Source organism: Nicrophorus vespilloides, unplaced genomic scaffold, assembly GCF_001412225.1.
Source record: "Nicrophorus vespilloides isolate i.1.1-1 unplaced genomic scaffold, Nicve_v1.0, whole genome shotgun sequence".
NCBI lineage: Eukaryota > Metazoa > Arthropoda > Insecta > Coleoptera > Silphidae > Nicrophorus > Nicrophorus vespilloides.
In genome coordinates, this window is record NW_017096020.1 from 154,660 (window position 1) to 179,832 (window position 25,173).

General features: G+C 28.1%; 1 protein-coding gene across 4 annotated transcripts; it reads right to left on the minus strand.

Annotated features, from left to right (window-relative positions):
• Window positions 1–1,435: 1,435 nt before the first annotated feature.
• On the minus strand, window positions 1,436–25,137 carry LOC108569177 (mitochondrial sodium/hydrogen exchanger 9B2). Of its 4 annotated transcripts, none has more exons than XM_017930637.1 (7): window positions 24,773–25,134; window positions 4,828–5,097; window positions 4,223–4,337; window positions 4,118–4,144; window positions 3,554–3,931; window positions 2,617–3,493; window positions 1,436–1,967 (listed from the first exon to the last, which is right to left on the minus strand). In XM_017930637.1, the coding sequence occupies exons 1-7, from the start codon at window positions 24,813–24,815 to the stop codon at window positions 1,647–1,649; spliced, it is 2,031 nt and encodes a 676-aa protein (XP_017786126.1). In that variant the 5' UTR covers window positions 24,816–25,134; the 3' UTR covers window positions 1,436–1,646. The 4 variants fall into 4 exon arrangements, with proteins under 4 accessions (XP_017786126.1, XP_017786127.1, XP_017786130.1 ...); XM_017930638.1 differs by having other exon boundaries at window positions 4,849–5,097; window positions 24,773–25,132; XM_017930641.1 differs by lacking the exon at window positions 24,773–25,134 and adding an exon at window positions 13,511–13,695.
• Window positions 25,138–25,173: the final 36 nt, after the last annotated feature.

Genomic DNA, 25,173 nt, shown 5'->3' on the forward strand with positions numbered 1-25,173 from the left:
GTAAACCGAAAAGTGCGCGAGAAAAGGAGTAAAACTGTAAAAAAAGGATACCAAAAATAATGACGAGAAGCTTTATATACGGAAATAGTTACATTTATATTGAAAATAACGAGAATCGTGAGCTAAAAAAAACACTTTCATCGATGAAGGCGCATTGTTATATCTGCAACAGAATATTTAATCTTGTTAAACGATAAAAGGCGATCGAGTGGTTTTTCAACGCATATTTTCTCTTTTTACAAAATATAAAACATTCTATCGCTTTTTCTTACTTCGAATATAAAGACAATCAGACTTTGATTAATAATATAGTATAGAAATCGTCATTTCTAAAGGTCATTAAATAGATATTAATTTTATGTGTTAAATACCTCCATATTCCATTCTATAACTTTTTATTTTTTTTTTCAATTCTCTCTTATTAAGTTAATTTTTATTTGTAATTGAATTAGGTTCGCACGCAAGGAAATCGTTTATTAAACTAATAAATTATAAATATTATTGCCTTATTGGATCTAAACTGTTTCCTTGCGCGTTTCAACCATAGGCGAATGTTTCTAGTTGAACAGATTTTCTGATGATTTGGAGTTGCTTGTATAAAGTACTGAATGTTAACGTACAAATTTCTTGTAGTCTAGGCCTGTTGTGGATGATAATAAGTGCCCGAATTTTCTAGCCCTGAGTCATTTTTTTTAAGTGAGAATAAAAAAAAGGAGATGAAGAAGCAAAGGAATAAAAATCTTTAATCGCGGCATTAATTCCACCGACCAATTTCGCTGAAACGAACGAAGTATGAATTATACATGTAAAATGAAAACTGAGGTTAAACCACAAGAACAAAAGGTACTTTTACTAGTCGTAGCAAAATTTGTAAAATATATTCATATATATAATATATATAAAAAGAATTTGATAATTTTAACGAATGCCCCGTCCAGTTATACAAGATTAGAAATCGCTAAGGTTTGCACATGTAATGCAATATTTGCAACTTAACTATTTATTAAAAAAAAATATGTATTGAATTTTATGTTACGTTTTTGAATATATTGTTTAAGAAACATTTCGAGTTTGTCTAAATCGACGGGGCGTCCGTTGTGCGGTTGCGTTGTTGTAAAGAAGAAAAAAAAACTTTTTACCATTATTTATCAAATTATCGCAAGTTATATTACCAAGAAATCTATAAAAAGTGAATGTAAAAGATATTCATTATGCTGTTAAAATTGGTTGAGTCTATTGAACTTTTCAGAAAAAAAAAAACATTTATTATAAATTATATTATAGCAAAAAAAAAATTAATTATGAAAGAAAATTTGATACATTGTAAATAGCTATTAAATATAAAAATTCTATAAGTATTTTCTTTGTATTTGCTTTATTTGAGTTTTATTTCCAGTGTATTTCCTGGGTTCGAAATAAATTAAACGAATTGATATATATTGTTAAGACTAATAATAAAAATTTATTGAAATTTGCTAAACTCTAATTTCCTGCGCATCATGTTAAAAAATAAATATATTACAGATAAATAACAATAAAATCATATGTACATAATATTTATATATTTATATATATAGATATAGATATTCCGATGTTGAGCGTTTCCTACACCCTCTTGATGGAGGTGATTCGTTGTATGATGCTCCTCACGGTTCCCCTTTATTTGGTTCTTTGATCACATTCTCACTATGCACACTGTCCAGAGTTTCATCCTTCTCCTCCTCCTCATCTATTATACTAATATCCCTAATTGAAGGTCTATGGCTACGTCTCCATTCCTCAGGAACAACAGGGAACTTCGTTTTCGTCAACAACCTAGGACCTGATAACGTAATTAGGATGGCACCGGTTGGCGCAGTTAACATTATGGAAAGGACGCATATCATCAGCACCGTATCTGCATATATCTTATCCTTCTCATTGCCACTCTCTGTTACTAAGATCAAAGCGACAGGACCCAGTGCAGCCTGTAAAATAAGAATAAGATTAAAGAAAAACAGTTGTTACTTTGTAAAGCAAAATATAAAGTATCCTTCAGTTAAACATTAAGAAACAAAAAAAAAGCAAGAATGTAACACATTTGTTAGTATAAGAGAAAAACTGATTTTGTTAGAGAAGTTTCTGCTTTTATCTTAATTGGTATATTGTGTGTGTGGATCTCTTTATTACATTGATCTAGACTGAACTATATCAATCAATCCGTTGCTTAACTTTCAAGGATGAACACACAATTTGCATTATTAATGAGATTACGATATCATTTACATTGTTAATACAATTGAAATACATTTTTAAACAAAATAAACCTATTATTACAGTTATGCTTTTATTCTAACAACCTTGTATGTTAAGTTGCATAGCCTCTACACTTAAATGTGAATAAAGTCCAACAGTTACGTTACTTACATAATTACTTTGTTGGTTTTTCAATACAAAATAATTTTGTAATGTTTTTTAGTTCTATATACTATATTACGAATTTAAAAAAAGTTTCAAATTATATATATAAGTTATGTTTTGAAATATTTTCTTCGAAAATCACAAATCAATTTACTATAAATTATGACTTGAATTTTTAAATATTTTTGAAAATTTAAATATTAGAATATGACGTACTTGTACAGTGGCTTTGGCCATCCAACTGAGAGCGACGAATATCTTCTCTTTCAGGTTCAATTTACATCCGATTCCAACGAGGATTGTAGCCAAAATTCTGATGACGACGCCGGCAATGAGACATCCAATTCCAATACTGACGATGTTCGGGTCAAGTTCGCTGATCTTGATTTGGGCTCCGGTGATGCCGAAGAGGATGGGCTCGAAGATCATCCAGAAAATTTCGAAAGCCGTCACCGCAGGATTCTCTTCAATTTCCCATCCCTGCTTCGACCAACATACCAATGAAACAAATGCTGCAGCCACGCAACCCAAAGGTCCGGCTCCTCCGTAGCCGATTCTTTCGCTTCCAAAAACGGCAATTAGGCCACCCACAAGTAGCATCAATATTCTCAAGGGCACTACAAAAGGGTCGTGCTTTTCGGGAGCGTAACAAGAAATCAGACCCCAGATTATACCGAATCCGATTCCGCCAACGATCGAGATCGGCCCTTGCAGAATCTGCATTGTTAATGAGTCATTCGAGAACATTATGCTCTGCATGATGCCGAATATCGCGACGGAAGTGGCGTCATCGATGCCAGCGACGGCTATAATCAAAGTCGGAATGCCTTTAGCCACTCCGTAGCCTTTGGATCTAAGGCGGAAGAGGCAAGGCACAACGACTGCCGGTGAAACGGCTGCAATTATCACACCTAAAAGACATCCCCAGATCCAAGGTAGATCCAAAAAGAAGTGCGTCGTAATTGCTATAATCCCAGCTTCTACAAGCCAGGGCACCAATCCCAATTTGATCACAGTGAATTTTAAACGTTTCAGAGCATGTGGATCCAGATCTAATCCGGCTCGGATCAATATAATTACTAAAGCTATTTTTCTGAAATGCAAAATAATTTTAATTAAACTTTCATCAGGGACATAGTTTTGTTGCTTTTACCTTAACTCTTTCGTAACTTCATTGAAATTCTTGTCGAAATCCACGAGCCCGACGTTTTGAAACAAGAGACCAACGAATAACATTCCAATTAGGGCTGGGAGCGTGGTTAAACTCATAAGCCAACCACCCAAATGAGCGCATATCGTCAACAAAATTAACTGGAAGAGTTGCCCTCCGGGTGCAGCCGTCTCTCCAAGCACTGTGTAGACGATGCCCCAGCTCAGGATTCCGATCAGACACAAAGCAATAATGCGGGAGAATTGTCGATACGTCGGGCAGAATGGATATGGACACAGCTTGTTCCACATCGGTGGCTGCCATGAGGGATGAGGCGGCTCGTTGGAACGACACTTTATGCAGAATGTGTACCACCACGAACTACAAGAAACAAAACGTTAGTCTAGTGCAAATATTAACCAAACGATAGGTGCATTCGTTAGTGTTCAATTCTAATTTTTATATATATAAAAAAAAGTAAATCAATCATTTCATTAACATGCGTGTGGTCGTGCATTAAATAAATAATTAAGTAAAAATTTGCTGGTTTAAGCTTTCGGTACATACGCCATCAGACCACAACACGGGATACGCCTATGGATACAAAATAGTTTCGATTTAATCGGCCGTTTTAATTGGCAATTAGGGGTATTTCAGTCAATAAACACTTACTGGTCCTCGTCTTCGGCGACATCGGAAAACCGCGTCCTGGAATGCATGGAATCCGTTACGGAATGAACGGAATGCTTCTTGATCCTGGCATCACCATTTGCGTATTTCGCACAATCTGAAACGGAAGGCTCCTCCATATTAGTATATAAACAATAAACTTCTTCTAAATTAATATAACCCCAAAAATAGGTATACACATAGTCCTATCGCACATCATTTTTTTGAATGTAATGCAAAATGTATATAGTTATTAAAAAACTAGAATAATAATAAACACAACTATTTCGCGCAGTTTTCGCTAGAATCATACTAATAAATAAAATATATATAAGTTTGTATTTATTATTTTGAAAACAATAATGTCAAGGGATAATGAAGAAGATGATTGGGACAGGATTTTGCTGGGTATACGAACTTTAAGAAAAAGTTTGAATTTAGCTTTAATTTCATACTATAATTGTAAAAATAGATATCTGATAAATATTGTTATTATATAACTTAGATGAGGATTGTTTGCACACATATTCTTGTTGTATTTATGTAGATATAGATTGGAGAGAAACTGGTTCAAGCGGTTAGTAGATAGAGGATGGTGTTAGTACTACCTTCGTGGTTATGATATATACTGTTTAAATTGTTGCCCTGGCTCTCGAAGGCGTGTGCATTGTGCAGAATGCTCTTCTTCCGAACCGGACCCATTTCCGCGTGTTCGGAAGCCGAGGAAACTTTCCGACTCCTTGGAGATTCGAATCCCAAGTTGTCGTGTCCATGTAGCGTACTTCCATCGTGAGTCACTATGCTCACTTTCCGGCTGTTCGGTTGTGTCGCCGGCTGCTGCGAAACTACCTCCTCCTGGTCCACAGACATCACGATTACTGCATAGAAACAAAAAGAAAGCATAAAATCAATACATTTAATTACAATATCATTTTTCCTACACACATTTTATATACGCATTGATCTTACTATCATGTAAAAAAACCATATCTAATAGCCTTTTTAACGATTCTAATTTATTATTTTTTTTGTTGCATTTTCTCTGCTAATTGCTACATGAATCACTCACTCGAATTGATTGCTTTTCTGTTCCATGTGAAATTACGAGTTTTTATTTGAAAAGCTATTCACGTAATAATTACAAAAGTATTCCGTAAAGAATGATACAAAAATTGAAACATTTCAAATAGAATTTTTATGCGATTCTACGAAGGCTGTCACTCATTGTGCAACATTTTAATATTAAAATTCACCTGACAAAGGTACGGAATGGAAATGAAGCAAATAATTAATCTGATTACAAATTGTATAATGAGCGTGTGGAGCAGCAGCAGATTCTGATGGTTCCTGCCACTGGGCAAGGGAATTGTTGCATCATTCATCCGTGCACGGCCAATTTAATACCTTCATTGCGGCGTTACGTAAGCGCACTTTTTATGTAAATCTCGGCTTCCTGGCAGGTAGACAACACCATATCAATAAAACACACGTACAACGGCGGTCTGTTCCGTGTGTCCATTGTTGCCTTAAACTGACTGCTAAAAGCCATCAATATTGCTCATTCACTTACTCAATTTACATGAATTTATTATCAAATAATAAACAACATTTAGTAACCAAATATTGTATTTATTAACCAACTTTTCTTTAAAATAATAAATAAAATTACAAACAAAATCTATACAGTTTTGCAATAACATAGGTCATATAAACATTTTTAATTAATTATATAAAAAGCTATGTATTTTTTTTAATTTTATACTTAATATTGTATATAATTTCTATAATAATTTATGTAATTAACTAATAAAAATATATATTCTCATTTATTTGTACAATTGCATTGTAATTTTCCTGTTATATTTGGAAACATTTTTTTATAATTACAATAGATTTTATTAACTAACCTGCATAAAATACACATTTAATTATTAATCAATTTTATTTTGCAATTCATTTAATTGTAAATAATAAATGATTATTATTGCGTTGAATTATTCAATTCATAACAAATACATAAAATTTTCCACGCAATTTGCAATTCAAGCATTTCACTGCAACATTTATAATTTTATCGAAATATTGAGTGTTTATTAAAATCTAATAATAATTTAATGATTACTAAACTAATGTTGTTATTTTCGTGTATTTACCGTGTTCTACTCTTGTCATTTTCGTACATCCTTCAAAGTTGGTAATTGACGTTCCAACATGTGTTACATGATTATGACATTTCCAATTGAATGAAATAGTGATCATTCATGGACATAATGCAATACAGGCGAAAAGTCAACAGCCTGTGCTGCATATGTCTATTTCATTCTTTTTGACCGAATGCATGAGATTGCATACAAATGTAATCAATACCAATAAATATGCGAAATTTCTAAATGTTCGTTACTTTTTAGTTACACCGTTAGAAATCAAAGTTAAAGTAAGTTGAATGACATAATAATTAAATTTCTATAAAAATCTATCAAGTTTTATCATTAAATATATTAAACACATTTAGAATTATTATATTCTTTAAAAAAATATTCATAAAAATCAAAGAAATTTGTTAATATTTCTTGGATGTTGATGATATTTTTCATTGTTTTTATTATCATTAATAAAGAAAACTGTATTATTTATTTGATAGATATGAATTGCAATATTTTGGTAAAATTATACAATAATTACAGAAAAATTTGAATGAAAAATAAGTAATTTGCATAAATTGTTATTATTATATCATACTGAATTATGAATTAATTGTATACGAAAACATATTTTATAAAATTAGCATTTGTAATTATTTAAAAAAAATTACCATAAATTTAATTTATTTAAAATTATTTTGTTTACGATAAAATGCGCTGCATTTTCACTGTGAACTAATGTAATTGGATTTCTGAATGTTTTCACATATTATAAAGGAAAAACAATGCGCGTATTGTTAACAAAACGATGATACATTCAAATTGCTTATGTATTCGTAACTCAAAGAAGCTCAAATTAGTTGGATCAATGACAACAGGATCACATAATGCGTACAAATTGTTTGTGCCAACAATACGCTTGTTTCTACTATTTGAATTTCTCATCATGCCATTAACAATTGAAACAATTCACTAATCTAATAATCTCTTGGCAAAATCGAACGCCATAACAACATACAGTTCTGTATTTACGTTTACAAATATCCAAATGTTCAACTGTAAATCAATACGCTCATTCATTTGTTATTCGACATGACTGAAACTAGATTTGCTTAGTTTATCCACTTATGCGTATGTTATATTTTATAGCAAAACTAGTAATTCTCAAACGCAATTTTAAGTTTAAATTACTGTACTTGCTGTAGTTGTAATGCAATGGGCCTTGACCCAGTTTTCAAGCTGAAAGTGCGCAATCGTCAAATCGACACAATTATCAAAGCCAGATTCAACTTTGGTCACTCTTCAGAGTTTGATGGACTTCGGCTTCGATGTTTTATGTTACAGTCGTTTGCTTGGACGGACAACAATTGGAAAGCTTAGATCTAATACCATCAGTACTCTCTATTGTGGAAAAGCTGTGATTTGTTTTACTACAAAAGTTTAACAAAAAAAAAAATCCCACAATAAAATAAAGTTTTTAACTTTTTAAATTAACAGAAGCATTTTAAACTGACCCACATAAATATAATATGTATAAATATAAACAACAAAAAAAAAACAAATAAAAAATTGAAATTAAATTTTTTTTTTCTTGAATTAATTTCAGTACGATTTAATTAAAATAATAAACTGACTCATATAATTAAAAAAAAAAATGAATTAATGTATAATTGTATAATTTCATTGCCATTATAAACAAACAGATAAGGACTGAAATAATTTAATAATTTTTGATAATTTCAATAACATTTCGTATTGATTTATTATTAACCTTAACTAATCGCGCCGGTGTAAAAAGTACACTAATTTTCAAGAAATTATACCACATCTCTATTTTTCTTCTCTCATCTTTGACACTTAACGTAATCAATGCCCAAAGTGTTTAATAAATGCCGGTGCAATATTGTGTTAACTGCGACACAAAAAAGTTGTTTTTGTGAATGTTCGTTCTTGCTATGAAGTGTTGATGTAATAGCAGACAATGCTGTTAACTATACTCACGCTTATATACAGGATAATGACAATTCTGATTCAGAAATTATTATATTAATGTGTTACAAATAGTTATGAATCTAATGAAAAAGCACTAGTTAACATGAAAAAGTTTTTTCATGTTGTTATACAATCATGTATGTACTCCGTCTGGCAGTAATACATGTGGTGTATAAAATACACCGCGCGAGTAGTACATAGGAAATTCAGTGTGCGAGTAGTAAAAATACGGTATTTGTGTGCTTTACACAAAAATGAGCGAAACAACGATGAAAACTAACTGTTTTGCAAAAGCTTTTGTTTCGATTGTTTCAATATAAATTATATTTTAAATAAATATTTTTAACGGTAATTAAAATTTAATCATAATAAAATTATACTGTGTATTCATTCATATAAATATTAAATTCGATAGCACAAATAAAACAATTTTTGTTTGTTTAGTTTTATAATTCTCTTTGAATTGAAAATGTATATATTGCTTTTTTCGTTAATTAATTTGTTGTTGAAAATGAATGGATATAATTTAGCTGTTCCAAAATAAAATATTTCATGTCACAATTACAGCAATCCCGGACTGTTTGAAACCTGATAAATCGATGATATAAATAAAATGAAAATAAATCGTACAAAAAAGATACATTTTTTTTTAAATTTAATTAGTTTGCAAATTTTAAAACTGGTCTATAATGACTCTGTATTGATCAAATGCGGAATATGCAATGTATAATGCATTTTGAAAAATTATCTATATGAGTAACCAATAACAAAATAGTTAATATGTTAATACATTGGACTTGATGTAATGTAATTAATGATGAAAAATTGTTTGTTTATATTATAATAAGTATGAACTTTATTTATATATTAGATTTTTTTTTATAGGTGATGAAAAATTGTAAACTTGAGTTTATTGATTGAAAACCATGAAAGCGACGAGTACAATTAACTAGTATTTAAACCGCCCCCGTCTGCTCTGCTCCTTATCCATTATAAAATTAAACATTTATTCATACTGATCGATATTCTGCGTCCATTTTTATCGAAAGTTCTTACCACACAACATCATCACATTAATTTCTAATACGATATTGATTAATAAGATGATAATTATACACTTCGTAAAAACTCCAATAATTCATTAATTAATCTCAATCTGATTAATAATTCTACTTAATTCATTTAATTAGTATTGGATATTTGTATACAAATCCACTAACATTTGAAAAAAAAAACAAGATATTTAAGAAAATTTATAAAACCTAAATAGATCTTCTAATTATGACAAATTATACAGTATGTCCTACATCTAAAGAAAATATGCAAATACCTCGCATAGTGCGGATTTTGATTTGACAAAATCCCCCATTATTTAAAACCGGACTAATACAGGTCTTTATTACAGTATAAAAATAGTACAAAAAGAAACTCAATCAATTTAGTTTTATTTTATTCAAATCCTACTATAATAAATCCACACTTATCAAAGTCTTACTATACAAAATATTGATGTATATATTTTTATTACATGTATTAAAATTAAAAAAAATAAATGTATAAAAACAGTTTACTGAGCACGAAATAAATAAACCATTAATTTATGATATTAAATTAAACAAATAAAAAGTAATGGTTTTATATTGCAATAGAAATAATATAATGATTGTTACATAACACATTTTATAATAAAATATATAGACCAAAATATAAAACAAATAAGTAATTCGGAAAGTTGTAAAATGATAAAAATATTACATAATAATATATATTATTTATAAGATTGAAATATCCTATTTTTTGGATTACGTATATGAAGCAAGTAAGTATGCACGGGAATAAATTCGTTTATAAATATTGCATATTTGTATTCCGAGTGCGTCACTAAAACATTGATGGTTTGATTAGATGATGTAAGGTTATTGTGTAATGGTTTGTAGGGAGCCGTGAGCCGGTGAAATACTGATATTCGAAGCATTGGGGCATTGTTCTACGGCCTTTTTGGAATTCGATGTCTTAATTAGATTTGCCACACACTACTAGCTGTTAATTATTTAACGTCGCGGCGAATATTATATTATTATTCACGTCTCGTGCACGTCGAGAATTCTCCGTCACTTCTTTTTCGTTTTCTTTCTTCATTTTATAATAGGAAACCAACACCATATGCAGAAAGTGGACTTTGCGCACGCCGCACCGGTCAATAACATTGCGTATTTGGAAAATGTCGGTCTTAAAAATTAGTTTTACACATTTTGTGCGCTTTTTTTTTGTTTGCTATTAATTATTTACCACAAATACACAAATTAATTTATTAATGTATACGACGCAACACGCGTTAATTGCGTTTGACGAGGCGCAGCAATCCAATCGATTGAGTTTTCAAAATGAAAACATACATTTCTATTCGAAAAGTATGACACAGTAATATCTTTTTAAAACAGTTTGGATTTTGATTAAGTCAAGTTTTTTTGATTTGATTTAATGAGTTTTTAAAGTCTACATTTAGATTATTTTAGGTTTATAACATTGGTATTTTATTAAAAACTTAGATTTTTGAACACATATTTTAGTAATTTTAATAAATATATTTTGGTAAATGTATACATTTACTAATTAATGTAAATATAAAAAAAATACTCACGAATATAACTAAAGCTTAAAACATAAATCATATGAAATATCATATTATAAATTGAAAAATATTAATATTTTTTTAGCAAAAGTTTAAGTTCTTTAAATAAACATAAATTCTTTAAATATACTAAGTTACTAGCAAAAGTTTCATTGCATATAAATGAAATAAGAGATCTAAATATAATTATAAAAAATTCATAACATTACTAGACGTCTTAAACGAATAAAGCTATTTTAACTTTTTAATTAACAAAAAACTGAGTGTTTCTCTAGAAAATACCTTTGTTTTAGTTATATTTTATGCCAGAATAATATTAATTGTTAGTTTTTCTATACTAGACTTATGTAAAGTTCTTATAGGTTTAAGTAATAGAAAAAACTTAGTACTTTCCTGCATAGAAAACAAATAATACTAAAAATATAAATGAATACTAAGCACACTATTATTGTCATAAACACGTCTGTAAAGGTATGTCACCAATTAATTGATAAGCAATAGAATTAAACAGCAAGTTCCAAATGCGCGCACGAAAACCAAATATGAACTGGAAATATGTACTAACTGTTTTTTATTTCATGCCATTTTGCACGAAGCATGAAAACATTAATAACAAATTGTTGTATGCAATATCTGATCCATACAATACAAAATTTAAAAATAATAAATTGCTACTATCGATTCTCACGATAAAACCGATACACATCTTACATAAATAACAAATCACATTATCAGATTGAATGCGAATTTCCAATGTTTTAACAATAACGGCAACCTTGATTATATAACATTCCATTGTTTTCTAAGAAACTCGAGCGTAAATTTAAGATCAGTACATTATTATCATCATCATCTATATTTAGTTTACAATAGAAAAATCGTTAAATTGGAAATTTGAAAATATATCATATTTATTCAACAAACATTGTTTTAATGCTAGAATATGAAAGTTAAACATTGTTGTCGTAGATGTTTTTTGATTGGGTGATTTGGTAGAAAAGTAATTTTTGAATATCTGATAACATTGAACATTTCCTTTTTTTTAATTATTCTTTATCAATTTTATTGAGTTATTATATTAAAAATGTTAGCTAAATTTTGTATTTAATAGATTGATATTAAATAAGTAAATATTTCGAAAAAAAAATGAAATTTAAAATTGTTTAAAAACTTTTAATTTTGTTTTTTTTATATTAATATTTATATTGTTTTATACCTTTTAAAACCCGTTATTCCATTAAAAAAAAGAGTTATTTCTCTTTCAATACTTTTGTTATAAATAAATATTGTCAATTACAGAAAAAAATATATGAATTTTATATAAAGAAAATATTTAATTAACTTTCGATTAATTACGTTATATTAAATGTTATACAATTGGTACAGCGTTCTCTTTTGATATTTAATAAGCAATCATGTTTTTCGCCGAACGGGAATTTAATGTGGAATCCCCTGTTTTCTGGTGCTCATTAATATAATATTTGCTTCCTACGCAATGTGTAATATAATAGAAATGAAAGCACAAAAAGGAGCGGAGAATGAGAAAGGGCAGGGGTTGCGGCAGAAAAGGGTTCGCTCATTATCGGAATGAATTCAGAAAATATTCGAGTAATCAGAGGAAATACATAGAAAGGGTTCAACGAATTCGGGTTATTTTGTATTCCGCAGTGCTCGTTTTAAATACAACAACAACGATAACAATATGCAAAAACAATATTTGAGTGCTGTATTTTTTATTTGTCGAGTTTTGATGATTGTACAATGAATATTAATTTGGGGAAAAGTTATATAATTTAAATAAATAAAAATTACCGTGGATTTAAAATAAAGTTCATAATTCTGATACTCGATAAATGTTAATTTGGGAAAAGTTTGATGAAAACTTAATCAATTTAAATAAATCAAAATGTATGATGAATATTAATATGGGAAAAGTTGAGGAAAAGTTTTAAAATTACACTGTTTATTAGTAGGATTGAAAATATTTGATTTAATTGCTTCAAATTTCATAACAATATTTGCTTTATGCACGATGAATGTTAACTTGGGAAAAGTTATAGAAAACTTGTACATTTGGAATTGACGATATATTTTTGTTATGTATGAAACTGTAAAATATTTTTGATTACATAATTATCAAACAAAAAGTAAATAAAAAAAACATTTGTGATTTGCACAAAATTTTATAGATGCACGCAAATTAATAAATTTTAGTTTAATTTAAATTGTTTGGCACAAAGATTTCAAACCTTCATTTTTAAAATCATAAAATATAAAAATTGTTATTGAAATTATTATTAAAATTATATCAACTAACTTGTATTAAATATGGACTATGGAACAGAATATTATAATTATTTTTTTACTTAATTAAACTTGTTTCTAATTGTGAGTCAATATTGATTTTTTTAAACATAATCATTATTTCATTAAATTCATGGTTATTTCATTTAATTAAAGTAGAAAATCCTACTAAATTATTAACTTTAATCAATAAATAAATTACTAGTATAGTACACTAAATACCTGTCAAAGTTGTTGAATGTTCCAAAAGTTTTTTCTTTGTAGATGATTGGAAGAGTAACGAACAATTGATCTCTCACATTGATCCAAGTTCACAGCACTGATTGCGCGTATTTTAATTACACGTGCGTATTTATCTAATAGTATCAATAATTACTTCGATCTTTTTGATGTGTGCGTCGCAAAGGTATGAAATTGATATTATCGCGCACTTATTGTTAAGTGTTTCATAATGGGCGTTTTTGATTGGACTGAATGCGCATTGGAACTACCGCGGACTTATATATTGTCGAGTGCACCTGTGACCGGTGTTGTTTTAACTAACGCGACTAACGTGATCCACGGGGTCGTGCAATTGTCGGAATAGATGACATCCATCGAATGGTTGCATCGATGGAATGGATGGATGGATGACATAGTCCAAAAGGGTCGCGCGCCCTTTCCACAGACCCACCTTTTCCATCGTTACGTAATGCTGTTACGTATTACAAAGTATTGTCGGTACGTCCAATTATCGACAGCATTGTAATACTAAATGCTCATTAAAACAAAGCGCCGTGACGGAGGTCGCACTCGTGTTTACTGCAAACATTCTTAAAATTTTTACTTTAAAAAATACACGAAAACTATTCAATATTACATATTTCTAAGAATTATTTCTAGTGAAATGCAATGCAATATCTAAACGGATAGCAAACAGAAATAGATGAGAAATAACTTACATTGCAGAATTATGAATCACTTTTATGTACAAGCCAATCATATATTTGCTAATGGTAACAATGTCATTGATAATAATAATTGCATTGATGATACACAATAAACAAATTGTGAGAAGTTCAATTAGAGCTGGATATAAATATAATTCGCACACATTCTTGAAATTTTTAACAACTCATTCTAGTAAGTTCTAAAAAATATTAGTAAAATCTAAATATATTTCGTCCCAATACATTCTGTTTCCAAAAAATCAATATATAATATAATTACATAATTTTAATAAATGTTATTTATTACAATTAATTTATGAAATAATCAATTCTATTTTATTGTTTGCTTTTTATTAATGAAAGTACAACTTTGTAAAAGATATTTTAACATATGATTTTTTGTCGTAAATCGTTAAACTTTCCCATTTTATTAAAAATTATTTAAAGAAAGATTATCCCTTTAATAAAATTAAGGCAAAATATTGTAAATAAATGTTAAAAAATCTTTATTGTCCACAATTATGACTAAAAGGCTGAAGTATTCTTTTCTAAATACGAAATGTATATGTAATAATGTAATAATAATGGTATGCTAAGCTCGTAGTATTAATTTAAATATGTTTAGAGTTCATTTTATTTCCTAGAAAAATCAATATTTGTACAATATTTAGTAATGATGATTTATACATCAATCAGAAGTTTTTCTCATATTTAAATATATTTGGATTCTTGATATTTTTACAAGGTTTGAAACATATTGATTTAATAAAAATGAAATAAAATAATAACGATAAATGCGTAATTGCATTTACAATAATTTTGTTCGAAGATTATATATCTCTTAATACACAAAGTGCACTATTTCCGTACGAATCAATAAACTGATATAATCAGAAAGAAGATATTAATCAAATATATCATTGGATATACATTGATTTAATTTTAATTTAAACATACGTTAATCCATGAAATCATAAGTTGTATGAAATTAATATTTTTGTAATTTGCAATACATGTTTAAACGTTGAAACACGTGTCTTCAAAGAGACAATTTCAGAGAACGGAGATAACCCACTCCAAAGATAATTGGAGCTACTATAATTGGCGTTGTGCTGTACTTGCAACAACTAGAAGCATACACGTTTTAGTTAATAATACATTTAAGTACCTAACTCGAGTCAAGATATGGAATACAAATGATTACATCAGTGCATAATAAAAGTGGCAATATGCAAAAAAAGAACCTTAGTTAATAACAGTTAATCTATTTTAACAAATATCTTTTAAATAAATGTCTCTAAATGTTTATTTGGTTTACACTTCTATTTTATTAATTAAATGCTAATTATTTTATGAGTAAGCATAACATTATTTAATTCCTATTTTTCATTCATTAAATTAAACAAAACTTTTTTTAACTGAATTGAAGCAATATTGCAAACATCAAAAATATTCTAATAATTTGTATACTAAAATATTGCAAATTACCTTATTAAAGTGAGGTCAGTATATTGTTGCAATATTCATGAATGTGTTTATTTTTTGTACGGTTTATGTTTTAAGCAGTTACGAAGTTATGAACGTTCAAATAATTTTATTTAAATTTTAAATTAATTAATTTAAGTATTATATGTGTTAAATATTGTTTAACTATCGTGAAATGTCAAAGTGGTAAATAAGGTTTTTTTAAGTACATTAATTAATAAATTATTTACTTACTATAATTTGCACAAATCTCAAACTTTAGTTAATCGATCACCAATTTGATTAGTATACGCGACACATGTTGTATAACTATCGTGAAATGTTAAAATGATAAATATCGTTTCTTAACTACATTGCTCAATCAATTATTTACCTACTGTAATTAAAATGTAAATAAATCAATTGTATTATAAACATTAAATCTATACTATCTAGTTTGATAACATTATTATAATCAAAAAACTTATTATTCTATTAGGATACGAGGAACATTATACAATACATTGACGTAATTGATTGGCTTTGAAAACGAAATACTGATAATTATGAATCAAGTGCTCGTTATCAATAATTAAAATATAATAGGCATTTCAAGAAAAATGTAATAACACTTGTATTAACGATCTGTAGATCATCTCGATAATCTTTATAAAAGTGTGTATTTAAATCATTATTACTTTATTACCGTATTATTCCGACAATAAAACAACTTTTTAAATTTTGAATTAGAATTTGAATCCGTCTTGTCATTGATTTGTAAATTTGGTCGGATAATAAGATGCACTTTTTAACATAGAGAAAATGTAATTAAAATTGAAATTAAAAAGTTTTCTTTTTAAACCTTGTTTCTTAAATTTGGGATGCCTACAAATACGATAATATGGATTATTATTTTCACCATGAGACGCATGTTTTAACATATAAATTTCGATTTAGAATTGGAGTGAGTTTTTCTTTACAGTATTTCTTAAATTTTGGGTGAATCATATGCAATCATTTCCCGGACTTACGAACAAAATTCTAAAAGCTCTAACTTGTTACAAGGAAATATTATATATATAAATTAACTGTCTTAACTAATTTCTTAGCTAATTTCTTTAATAAAATATAATATTTTTGAAAGATGTACTATCTGTTTTGTTGAATTTGTTTTTTTTGTCGTTTTTTATTAAATAATTGTGATGTCTGCATTGAAAAGTATTTGTAAGTAAGTATTTTGTTTATTTTAATCTATTTTTTTCAATTTTATGTAGTAAGTAATATAGAATTTAACATATATAAAAATAAAAACCATCATAAAGTGTGGTAAGATAATTAACGATGAAAAGAGAAGTCCCGGATTGCGCGTCTGCTACATCATTTTTAAAAGTTGTGTACGCATATTATGTGTATTTTTTAATAAATCCGAAAATTTTGGAACGGATTAAACTCGTTAATCGAGGTTCTACTGTATTTTGAAATTTTTAAAATTCTACCGACTTACAAACAATTCGACTTACGAGCAACCCGTAAGTTCGGACTATAAGATGCACTTCTTAACATAGCGGAGTTGAAGTGCGTCTTTTCTTAAAATTGTTTCTCAAATTTGGAGTGCATCTTATAGTTTTTGTAACAGAATAATATAAGGAAGTAACATTCAAACTATAAGACGCATGTTTTAACATAGAACATTCAACTTAGAATTAGAATGCATTTTTCTTTACAGTATTTCTTAAATTGAGGGTGCATCATATAGTCCTAAAAATACACTAATATTAAGAAGTATTATTCATACTATGAGACGGACTTCTTAACATAGCGGAGTTGGGGTGCGTCTTTTCTTAACATTGTTTCTCAAATTTGGAGTGCGTCTTATAGTTTTAGAAATAGAATAATATTAGGAAATAACATTCGAACAATAAGACGCATATTTTAATTTAGAAAAAATGAATTGGAATGAGTCTTTTCTCAATATTTTGTTAACTAATAAAATTAAGAACATATTATTGAGTACCATCATTAATTGTTGTTATTTGTTTTGATATGTTAATATAATGATAATGGCTTTCGTCCCAGAAATTCATAAATAAATATTAATATAATTGTGTCACTGTCAAGGACTCGAACGGTTGACGTAATTAGTCATCGGCAGTTTTTACGGAAATAGATTAATTTAAATAAATTATCAGTAATTTTACAGAATCCGCGCTCGACACTCTCACCTGAAATCCTGCGCGCCGGGAATTCCATGAATAAATCTATTCGCGTTCATAAATGGACTGACCGGTGATATTAATTGGCACTACATTTGTTTCGTGTACATTCAACGACTGAAAATGTAACCTAAAATTTTGACTGAAAGAGTCATAAAAGCACAAACACATAAATAAACGTCAATTTGCATTCCATTGCAGATCAATGATCACACATCCATTGATTGGTTTTCCAAACGAACTCATTAAATCCTCTATTAAAAATAAATAGCTGTGATATTATACCTCAACAAATTGGACGATTTTGCATTGAATACATATCTAGGATATTCATAATAGCAACTCTAAAAAGAGTTTAAAAATTGGCTGAAAATATTGTTAATTACACTTATTCTTCAGTTTTATAATACATTAAAGAAAATGCGAATCATAAATAAAAAATAAATTATATATTTAGGAACAAAACGTACATAAAACTATGATATTAAACACATTTATATTTCTATAGGTTTATTATTTTTTGAAATTGAATAAAGTAGAATATATTCAATACAAATTTAAAATAAATTATATATTTAGAAATTTGTTAGATTAATAGATTTTAGTGCATGTTTGGACTAACCAATTAAATTAAAGTTTAAAAAAGTCAATACTCGTGTAATTAAAAGTTTAACTCAGAACTAAATACTCAAGAAGTTTATATAACTTTAATTGAAACGTTTAAAACCAATAGGTTTACATTTTTTTAATTATAATAATAACGTTATTAAAAAAAAAAAACAATATTTGTATTAGAAATCTATTTGAATTTGTAATAATTGCAATAAACTTTAATAAATAGTCATCGTATAGTATTATAAATTGTAATAATTAATCACAAACTGATTAATATGTATTTTTTAAAGGAATCAAGAGCATTATAGTAAATTTATTAAATTTTACATTTGTAAATTTTTCAGAATCACGAATCATAATGTTTATATTAAAGTGGATTTTATCTAATCTTAATTGCTTCCCTGATTCTTGAAAAGTAAAGTTATTTTGTTTATGTTATTTACTAATTGCAGAGTGATTTTCTGGTTTAGAAAAATCTAGGAGTTAATTCTTACGATTTATAACATCTTTATTTCATTACAATTAAAACTGTTATTTTGAAATGATATTCTAAATCAATAATTTAGATATACAGCAAAACCTCATATAGTGCGGATTATCAGTTCTTTCAATATTGCAGACTGTTTAAAACTGGACTAATCAGAAATCTCTTCTCATCGTCACTCGTTATGCGAAACATCACTCGTTAAGCGAGCGAAATGCTCGTTATGCAAGGTGATCGTTAAGCGAGGTTCCACTAGTTTATTTTGAATCTTTCTATCCGAAACCGTATTATAGGACTATAGATTGCTGTAATATTAAAATATTGCTATTGAAAATGCTGTGTAAATGCCTATGTAACAATTGTTATATAATAAAAACGTACTAAATGTAATTATAATTGTACATTTTGAAGAAATTTAAAACAATTGGAATCAATTCAGTAGCCTTAATTTTATTATGACTATGATTTTATAAAACGATAATATAGATAAAATATTACAAAATTACATACATTTGAAAATACTGCCAGATAACTATTGTTATATAATAATACATTACATAATAAACAACGTAAAATAATACTTATACATTTCGTAACTATTGAGATAAAATTTGGAGTGACTGAATTGAGAGTGAATATTATAGTTTCATGGACAGATATTTTTCGTTGCATGCATGAAATGAGACATTAGCAAGAGAAAAACAAAATTGTTAGAGTAATTTGTTAGCGAGAGCGCTGAAAAACAGTGGGCACTAATGAATATTTAACGAAAAAATCATCGGGTATTTGCATAATTCCGCTAATTATTTAAGCCACGTTATACATTCTCCATATTTTTTATATTGTTATTCCAAACAGTGTATACACACACACAAATACAACGCGTATTTGTCCATAAATTCATTCTAGCAGTTTTCACCAGTAAATTTAGTTCTTGACCAAAAAAAATTGAAACTGCACCCAAAAAAAAAAATAGAATATAAAAAAAAGTTAAATGTAATTAATTTGCCAATGCAATTTATTCACATTTGTGTGAGCGCACATAGAGGGGTTTTCGCGAGGCTTGGCAATTAATTGTCGATGTTGACATTGGAAAATTGAAATACAAAAAAAGCGGAGGAATTTTCATCGGCTATAAATTTATCATTTCAAATGCGTTTTGCAGTTTCAAAACATCCTCTTCGATGTAATAATACGTTTATTTCGTTTTTACCATATTGATTTATTTATTGTCTCAGATTTATTGTAACGTCTTTTGCAAGGACACGTGGGTTTAATAAGTACTTGTTAGTATTATTTGTATCTTTATTTTTTGTTGAAAACTTATGGATTATTGTTGTAGCAATTTCGTCGAGCTGTAATTGGGCATTTAAGGGACGCTAATGTACAGCTTTTACAAGCGACTTAATTGACATTTAAGTGCTCCACTCTTCGGCTCCTTTTGCTGCTGCATAAACTGCACTCGCATTGGGCAAACAAAAGCTCACGTTCTCCACACTTTTATACCAAATGGTATTGCATTACGATTCAATTGTCGCAAGGAATATCTCAACTGCAAACTAACAATCCTGAATAAAATACTTCAGCTTAATAAGCAATAATTTCATTGCGAGAACAATGAAATTATTGCTTATTACAGTAATACTAGGTTGTCTTTAGTTAAATCAATTTTATATAATTATTGAATACGCAGAAAACTACATACTTTACAAGTTTCTCAATTATATCCAAGTGTAAGTAAATTATGTCTTATTTATTAATTATTAAAACATTTCAACATTTTATGTAAATATTTATAAAAAGGCGAAAAGATAAAATTACGCATCCACAATTATGTAATTTAAACTGACATTAAATGTATTGATCAATAGTTTTTATTCATAAACACAACCTTCTCTACATATTTGATGTTAAGTCTATGGAAATCGGAAGTTTTTGTTTTTTTAAAAGTATTTTTTATTATTAAATCGTTGCAACATTGTTCTAAATAAATCATAATGTTATAACAGTAATATTATTATAATATTTTTATTTATAATATAGAATTGGGCTTTGATGCAATTATGTGATGGTAACCAAATTTGTAATGTAAACTGATATTAAATTTATTGATCAATATCGTAAATGTTGTTTCACAATATACATTTTATGCTAAGTCTATGGAAACCAATAACTTTGTTAGGTCACGTTATTGAAGCGGATTTAACAATTTACGCTTCGAATCCTATATAGTCTTTATTAATTAACACTTAATTACAATGTTGTTTTGTTTCAATATGATGAATATAAATTCATGCCAATATATGCAAATCACTAGAAAATAGATACATTTTCAATTTTTATAATTATATATAATTAATATAAATGTTGAGCAAAATATTGTATTTTTTTAATATTTAATAAACGGGTCATTTTGACGTTAGTTCAATCAAAAATCATATACGTATTATTATAGAAGGATTTTCCTTAAACGAGTTAAACGTCAAATTCAAATAGAAATTCGCAGACTAATCCTATTAACATCATTATACGTTTTTGTTATTTTTATTTATACCTACACCTAGTTTATTGGCTCTATGTTATCATTTAAGTTTGATATGTTTGATGTAATCCAATAAAAATATTATATAACTATTTTTATTGATAAAATCTTAAATAAATCTCTATTTTATATGTTATTCACAACTGAAAAAACAATATTTTAAGATTGATTTTTTTTCAAATATAATCAATATCTTTATTAAGATTATTATAATCAGTAATAAATGTGTCTATGTTTTGATTGTTCTTTATTTTGTAAACAACGTTTGACATGGCGCTAAATTGCTTTTAATCCGTTGTTAGCACGCACTGTATTCACCATTTGCGTTATTATTGTAGACGCAAATTTCAACGAGCGAAACTATTATAGTCACGTTCTCCAGATTACGCAGACCAGAACACGCAACTCGCAACCCTTCCACCCCAAAAACACTTCTGCACAACCCCAAAATAATTGATCTACTCAATTAACGACGAACATCTTACTTTCCTATCGTTAAATGTATTAAACTGTCGTCAAATGCTATTCCCTATTTTATTACCAAAGTTTACAAATTCTTTCGAAATACTAAGCATTGAATCATTTAATTTAATACAAACATTTCTTTAATGGAAGTTCAATTTATTATCACTGTTATAAAATTAAAGACAAAATGGTAAGAAATTAAGAAAAATATTGGAATGTAGTATTTTCCGTTTAAAATAGTCAAATTCTTGTTTAATTTTTAAACAATATTAACAATATTGTGATAATCATATAATAATGTATAATTTCTATGTTTTATCGCTAAATAATAATCTTTTTGTTTTAAATGAAATCTATTATATGGAACATTCTAATAAATACTAACTATGATGAGGGAGATATGGAATTAACACAAAAACTATAATTGAACTCATTTAAAGTACAAATGAATTCAACTATTCGAAATATCACGTTCCGTGCGTAAAATCAATTCGACAATGTTAATTTCTCGTACAAATATCCCTTGTTTTCTGCAAATTTTCGTTACGATCAAATGAAAGTTGTGTACGTGTGTTGCGTCAATCAGACTGTAGACAAATACAATGCGCGTTAATTGTTGTTCTTTGCATCAGTTCGCAATCGTTTTGAATAAATAAGCGTGATTAAATTTGCTTTTTGTATTATTCTCTTTTTATGGGATACGTTCAACGTATTACACAATAATTATGTGTTAATTGTTAACATGTGACAACAACCAACATAGACATAAAATACAAGTAATAATTACTATTTTATGTAGAAACAAAATATGATTTACGACGAGGGGAAATTAAAATTAGTAACGCTTTTTAAAATATGTACAATTCAAATAAAAATTGTAAGTATTGTATAGATTGAATTATTTCAATCTATATATTTAACTAGAAAAAATCTACTATTTTATTTCACATTTGCTTCATTTTATTAATTATGTAAAGCAATTGTTATTGTGTATATATCTAAAAAAAATATATATTGTTTTTTTAAGCTTATGGTAAATACAAACAATAGAGTAGAACCTGTTTTTGTGCGGTTCTTTTTATGCGGTTGATGAAAACAATTCCAACGGCGTTTGCACCATTGTAATGTTTTTTTTTTATCAGTATGTATATGCACAGCCTGCTCAAACGATTATTTTAGTCGATTTTGAACCATTTCATTATAAGAAGATGCGCGTTTTGGATTAACACGAGTAGCAGTGAATTATGTATGTGTAATTTCTCCATATGTACAATGATAAATTAAATGTTTTTAAAATGTTTCTATGTGTAATGTAATTATTTATTTTGTATGGATGCACTTTCTGATGTATTTCGTACATGTTTCACGTATTTTATAAATGCGATTATTTTTATGCGGTCTCTATTCACCGCATAAAAAAGTTTCGGTAATGTATTATACAAAGTTATTTGTTATATGTAAGAATTTATGAAAATTTTGAATATTTTTTTTGTGCGATTTCTTTTATGCGGTCCCTACCTACTGCATAAGAACAGGTTTTGTTAGACTTATTTTTATTAATGATTTTACATAATAATACAGAAATTTTGTTTAATTATTTATAATGTTATAATAATGATTGCAAAGTTTATAAAAAGAATTGAATAAATGTAAAGAAAGAAACTGATTCATTTAAATTATGTAGTTCATAAAAAACGTCTCGTAAAAATGCGTTTCTGAGTAATATAGTTTTCCAGCATAATTTTATTAATATATAACCCATTTGTACTTTACTGTAATTTTATGATAACCATGAATTATGGTGATTACTTCATAAATAAGTTAGCGATTTGGCTAGTTATAACCTATTTTAATAATTTTATTACATGTACTCACATAAACTAACTCCAAACAACACAAATAAATTTAATTAATTTTTATTGAAATAAATGTGTGAAAATGTACTTTCTAAATATTTAAATGAGTTGTTTAAATATTACTAAATTTGTGTAATTAACTATAATAAATTTAATTGCTGCGATAAGATTTAGACAGAAGATTTGTTGGTTGGCTTAAAGGGAACTTCCTAATAGTAATAAATAATATCGGAATGGCTAGGTGGGAATAAGATCAATATCTAATAGCTGGTAGTCACGAAGCTACTAAATTATATTATGATTCGTACTTATATGTATAACTTATTTTGTACTTAAAAATATTACAAAAGGTTTTATTATAGTTTCATGTATATTATGATGTGTGCTTATTTATTTACAAAATAAAGACGACCAGTGAAATGTAAATAAATTTCTAAACCAATGTTTTACTGAATTAAGTAGAGTCACGGGATACTACGGCCATGACCAAGTGATTAGTACCATTAACTTTTACCGCAGAAGAAGAAACAATATAAATTACAGAACGCAAACATTAACACGACTAATAAAATATATCTACAACGTCGGCATTTATTAAAGGCAAATGTAATGCATAAAATCCGGATTTCTTTCAAATTTTATTTATACTAATTGAGATGTTTCATTTACGTGTACAGAATGCGAATTATCAAATTCACGGATAGACGAGACGCGCGATATTTGAATAATTGTGTATGCATACGCGTTTAGTTTTATTGCGGTCTATAAAAAAAAGTCCCCAAGGAAATGACATCAATTTCAAACATTCCGTTTTACATTCAGATTAATGCTGTTGCAAGCGAACAGCATTGTTTGTAATATCGCCGCGTCGGATCGTCGTTTTTATGAAACTGTATGGAATAATAGTAAAACTCACCTGGATTTTTGGTGCTCGAAAACATATTCCATTTCGAAAACATCTTCTCCCAAAAAAAAAAATGATGATGGAAAGCGAAGAGAAGAGAGAAGAAAATAACAATAACAACAACTAGACTGGGCTGCGGTGATTGCTCAGAGGCGATTGCATTGCATAATCTGACCAAGTGCGTTTTTGTCCGTTACCATGGCTTAGAGATCGTAGATAACGGCGATGCTGGTAAATGGATGGACACAAATGGCCTCTGGTCAAAACTAGGAATGCCCACGACGTCCAATTCCGCCTCGCACACTCGTCAATTAACGAAAATTGCCCGTTTATCGTGCGATTACTGAATTTAGTCCTAAGTACCCATCCACTGATTAATATACGGAGCTAAAAGAAAAATTGCGATGATTTGA

Coding starts and splice junctions, on each gene's coding strand:
- LOC108569177 (XM_017930637.1), bottom strand. CDS start 24,815: ATGTTTTCGAAATGGAATATGTTTTCGAGCACCAAAAATCCAG. Junction 4,145..4,222: donor GTCGCCGAAGACGAGGACCA/GTAAGTGTTTAT, acceptor TTGTATCCATAG/GCGTATCCCGTGTTGTGGTC. Junction 1,968..2,616: donor TGGCCAAAGCCACTGTACAA/GTACGTCATATT, acceptor CTTATTTTACAG/GCTGCACTGGGTCCTGTCGC.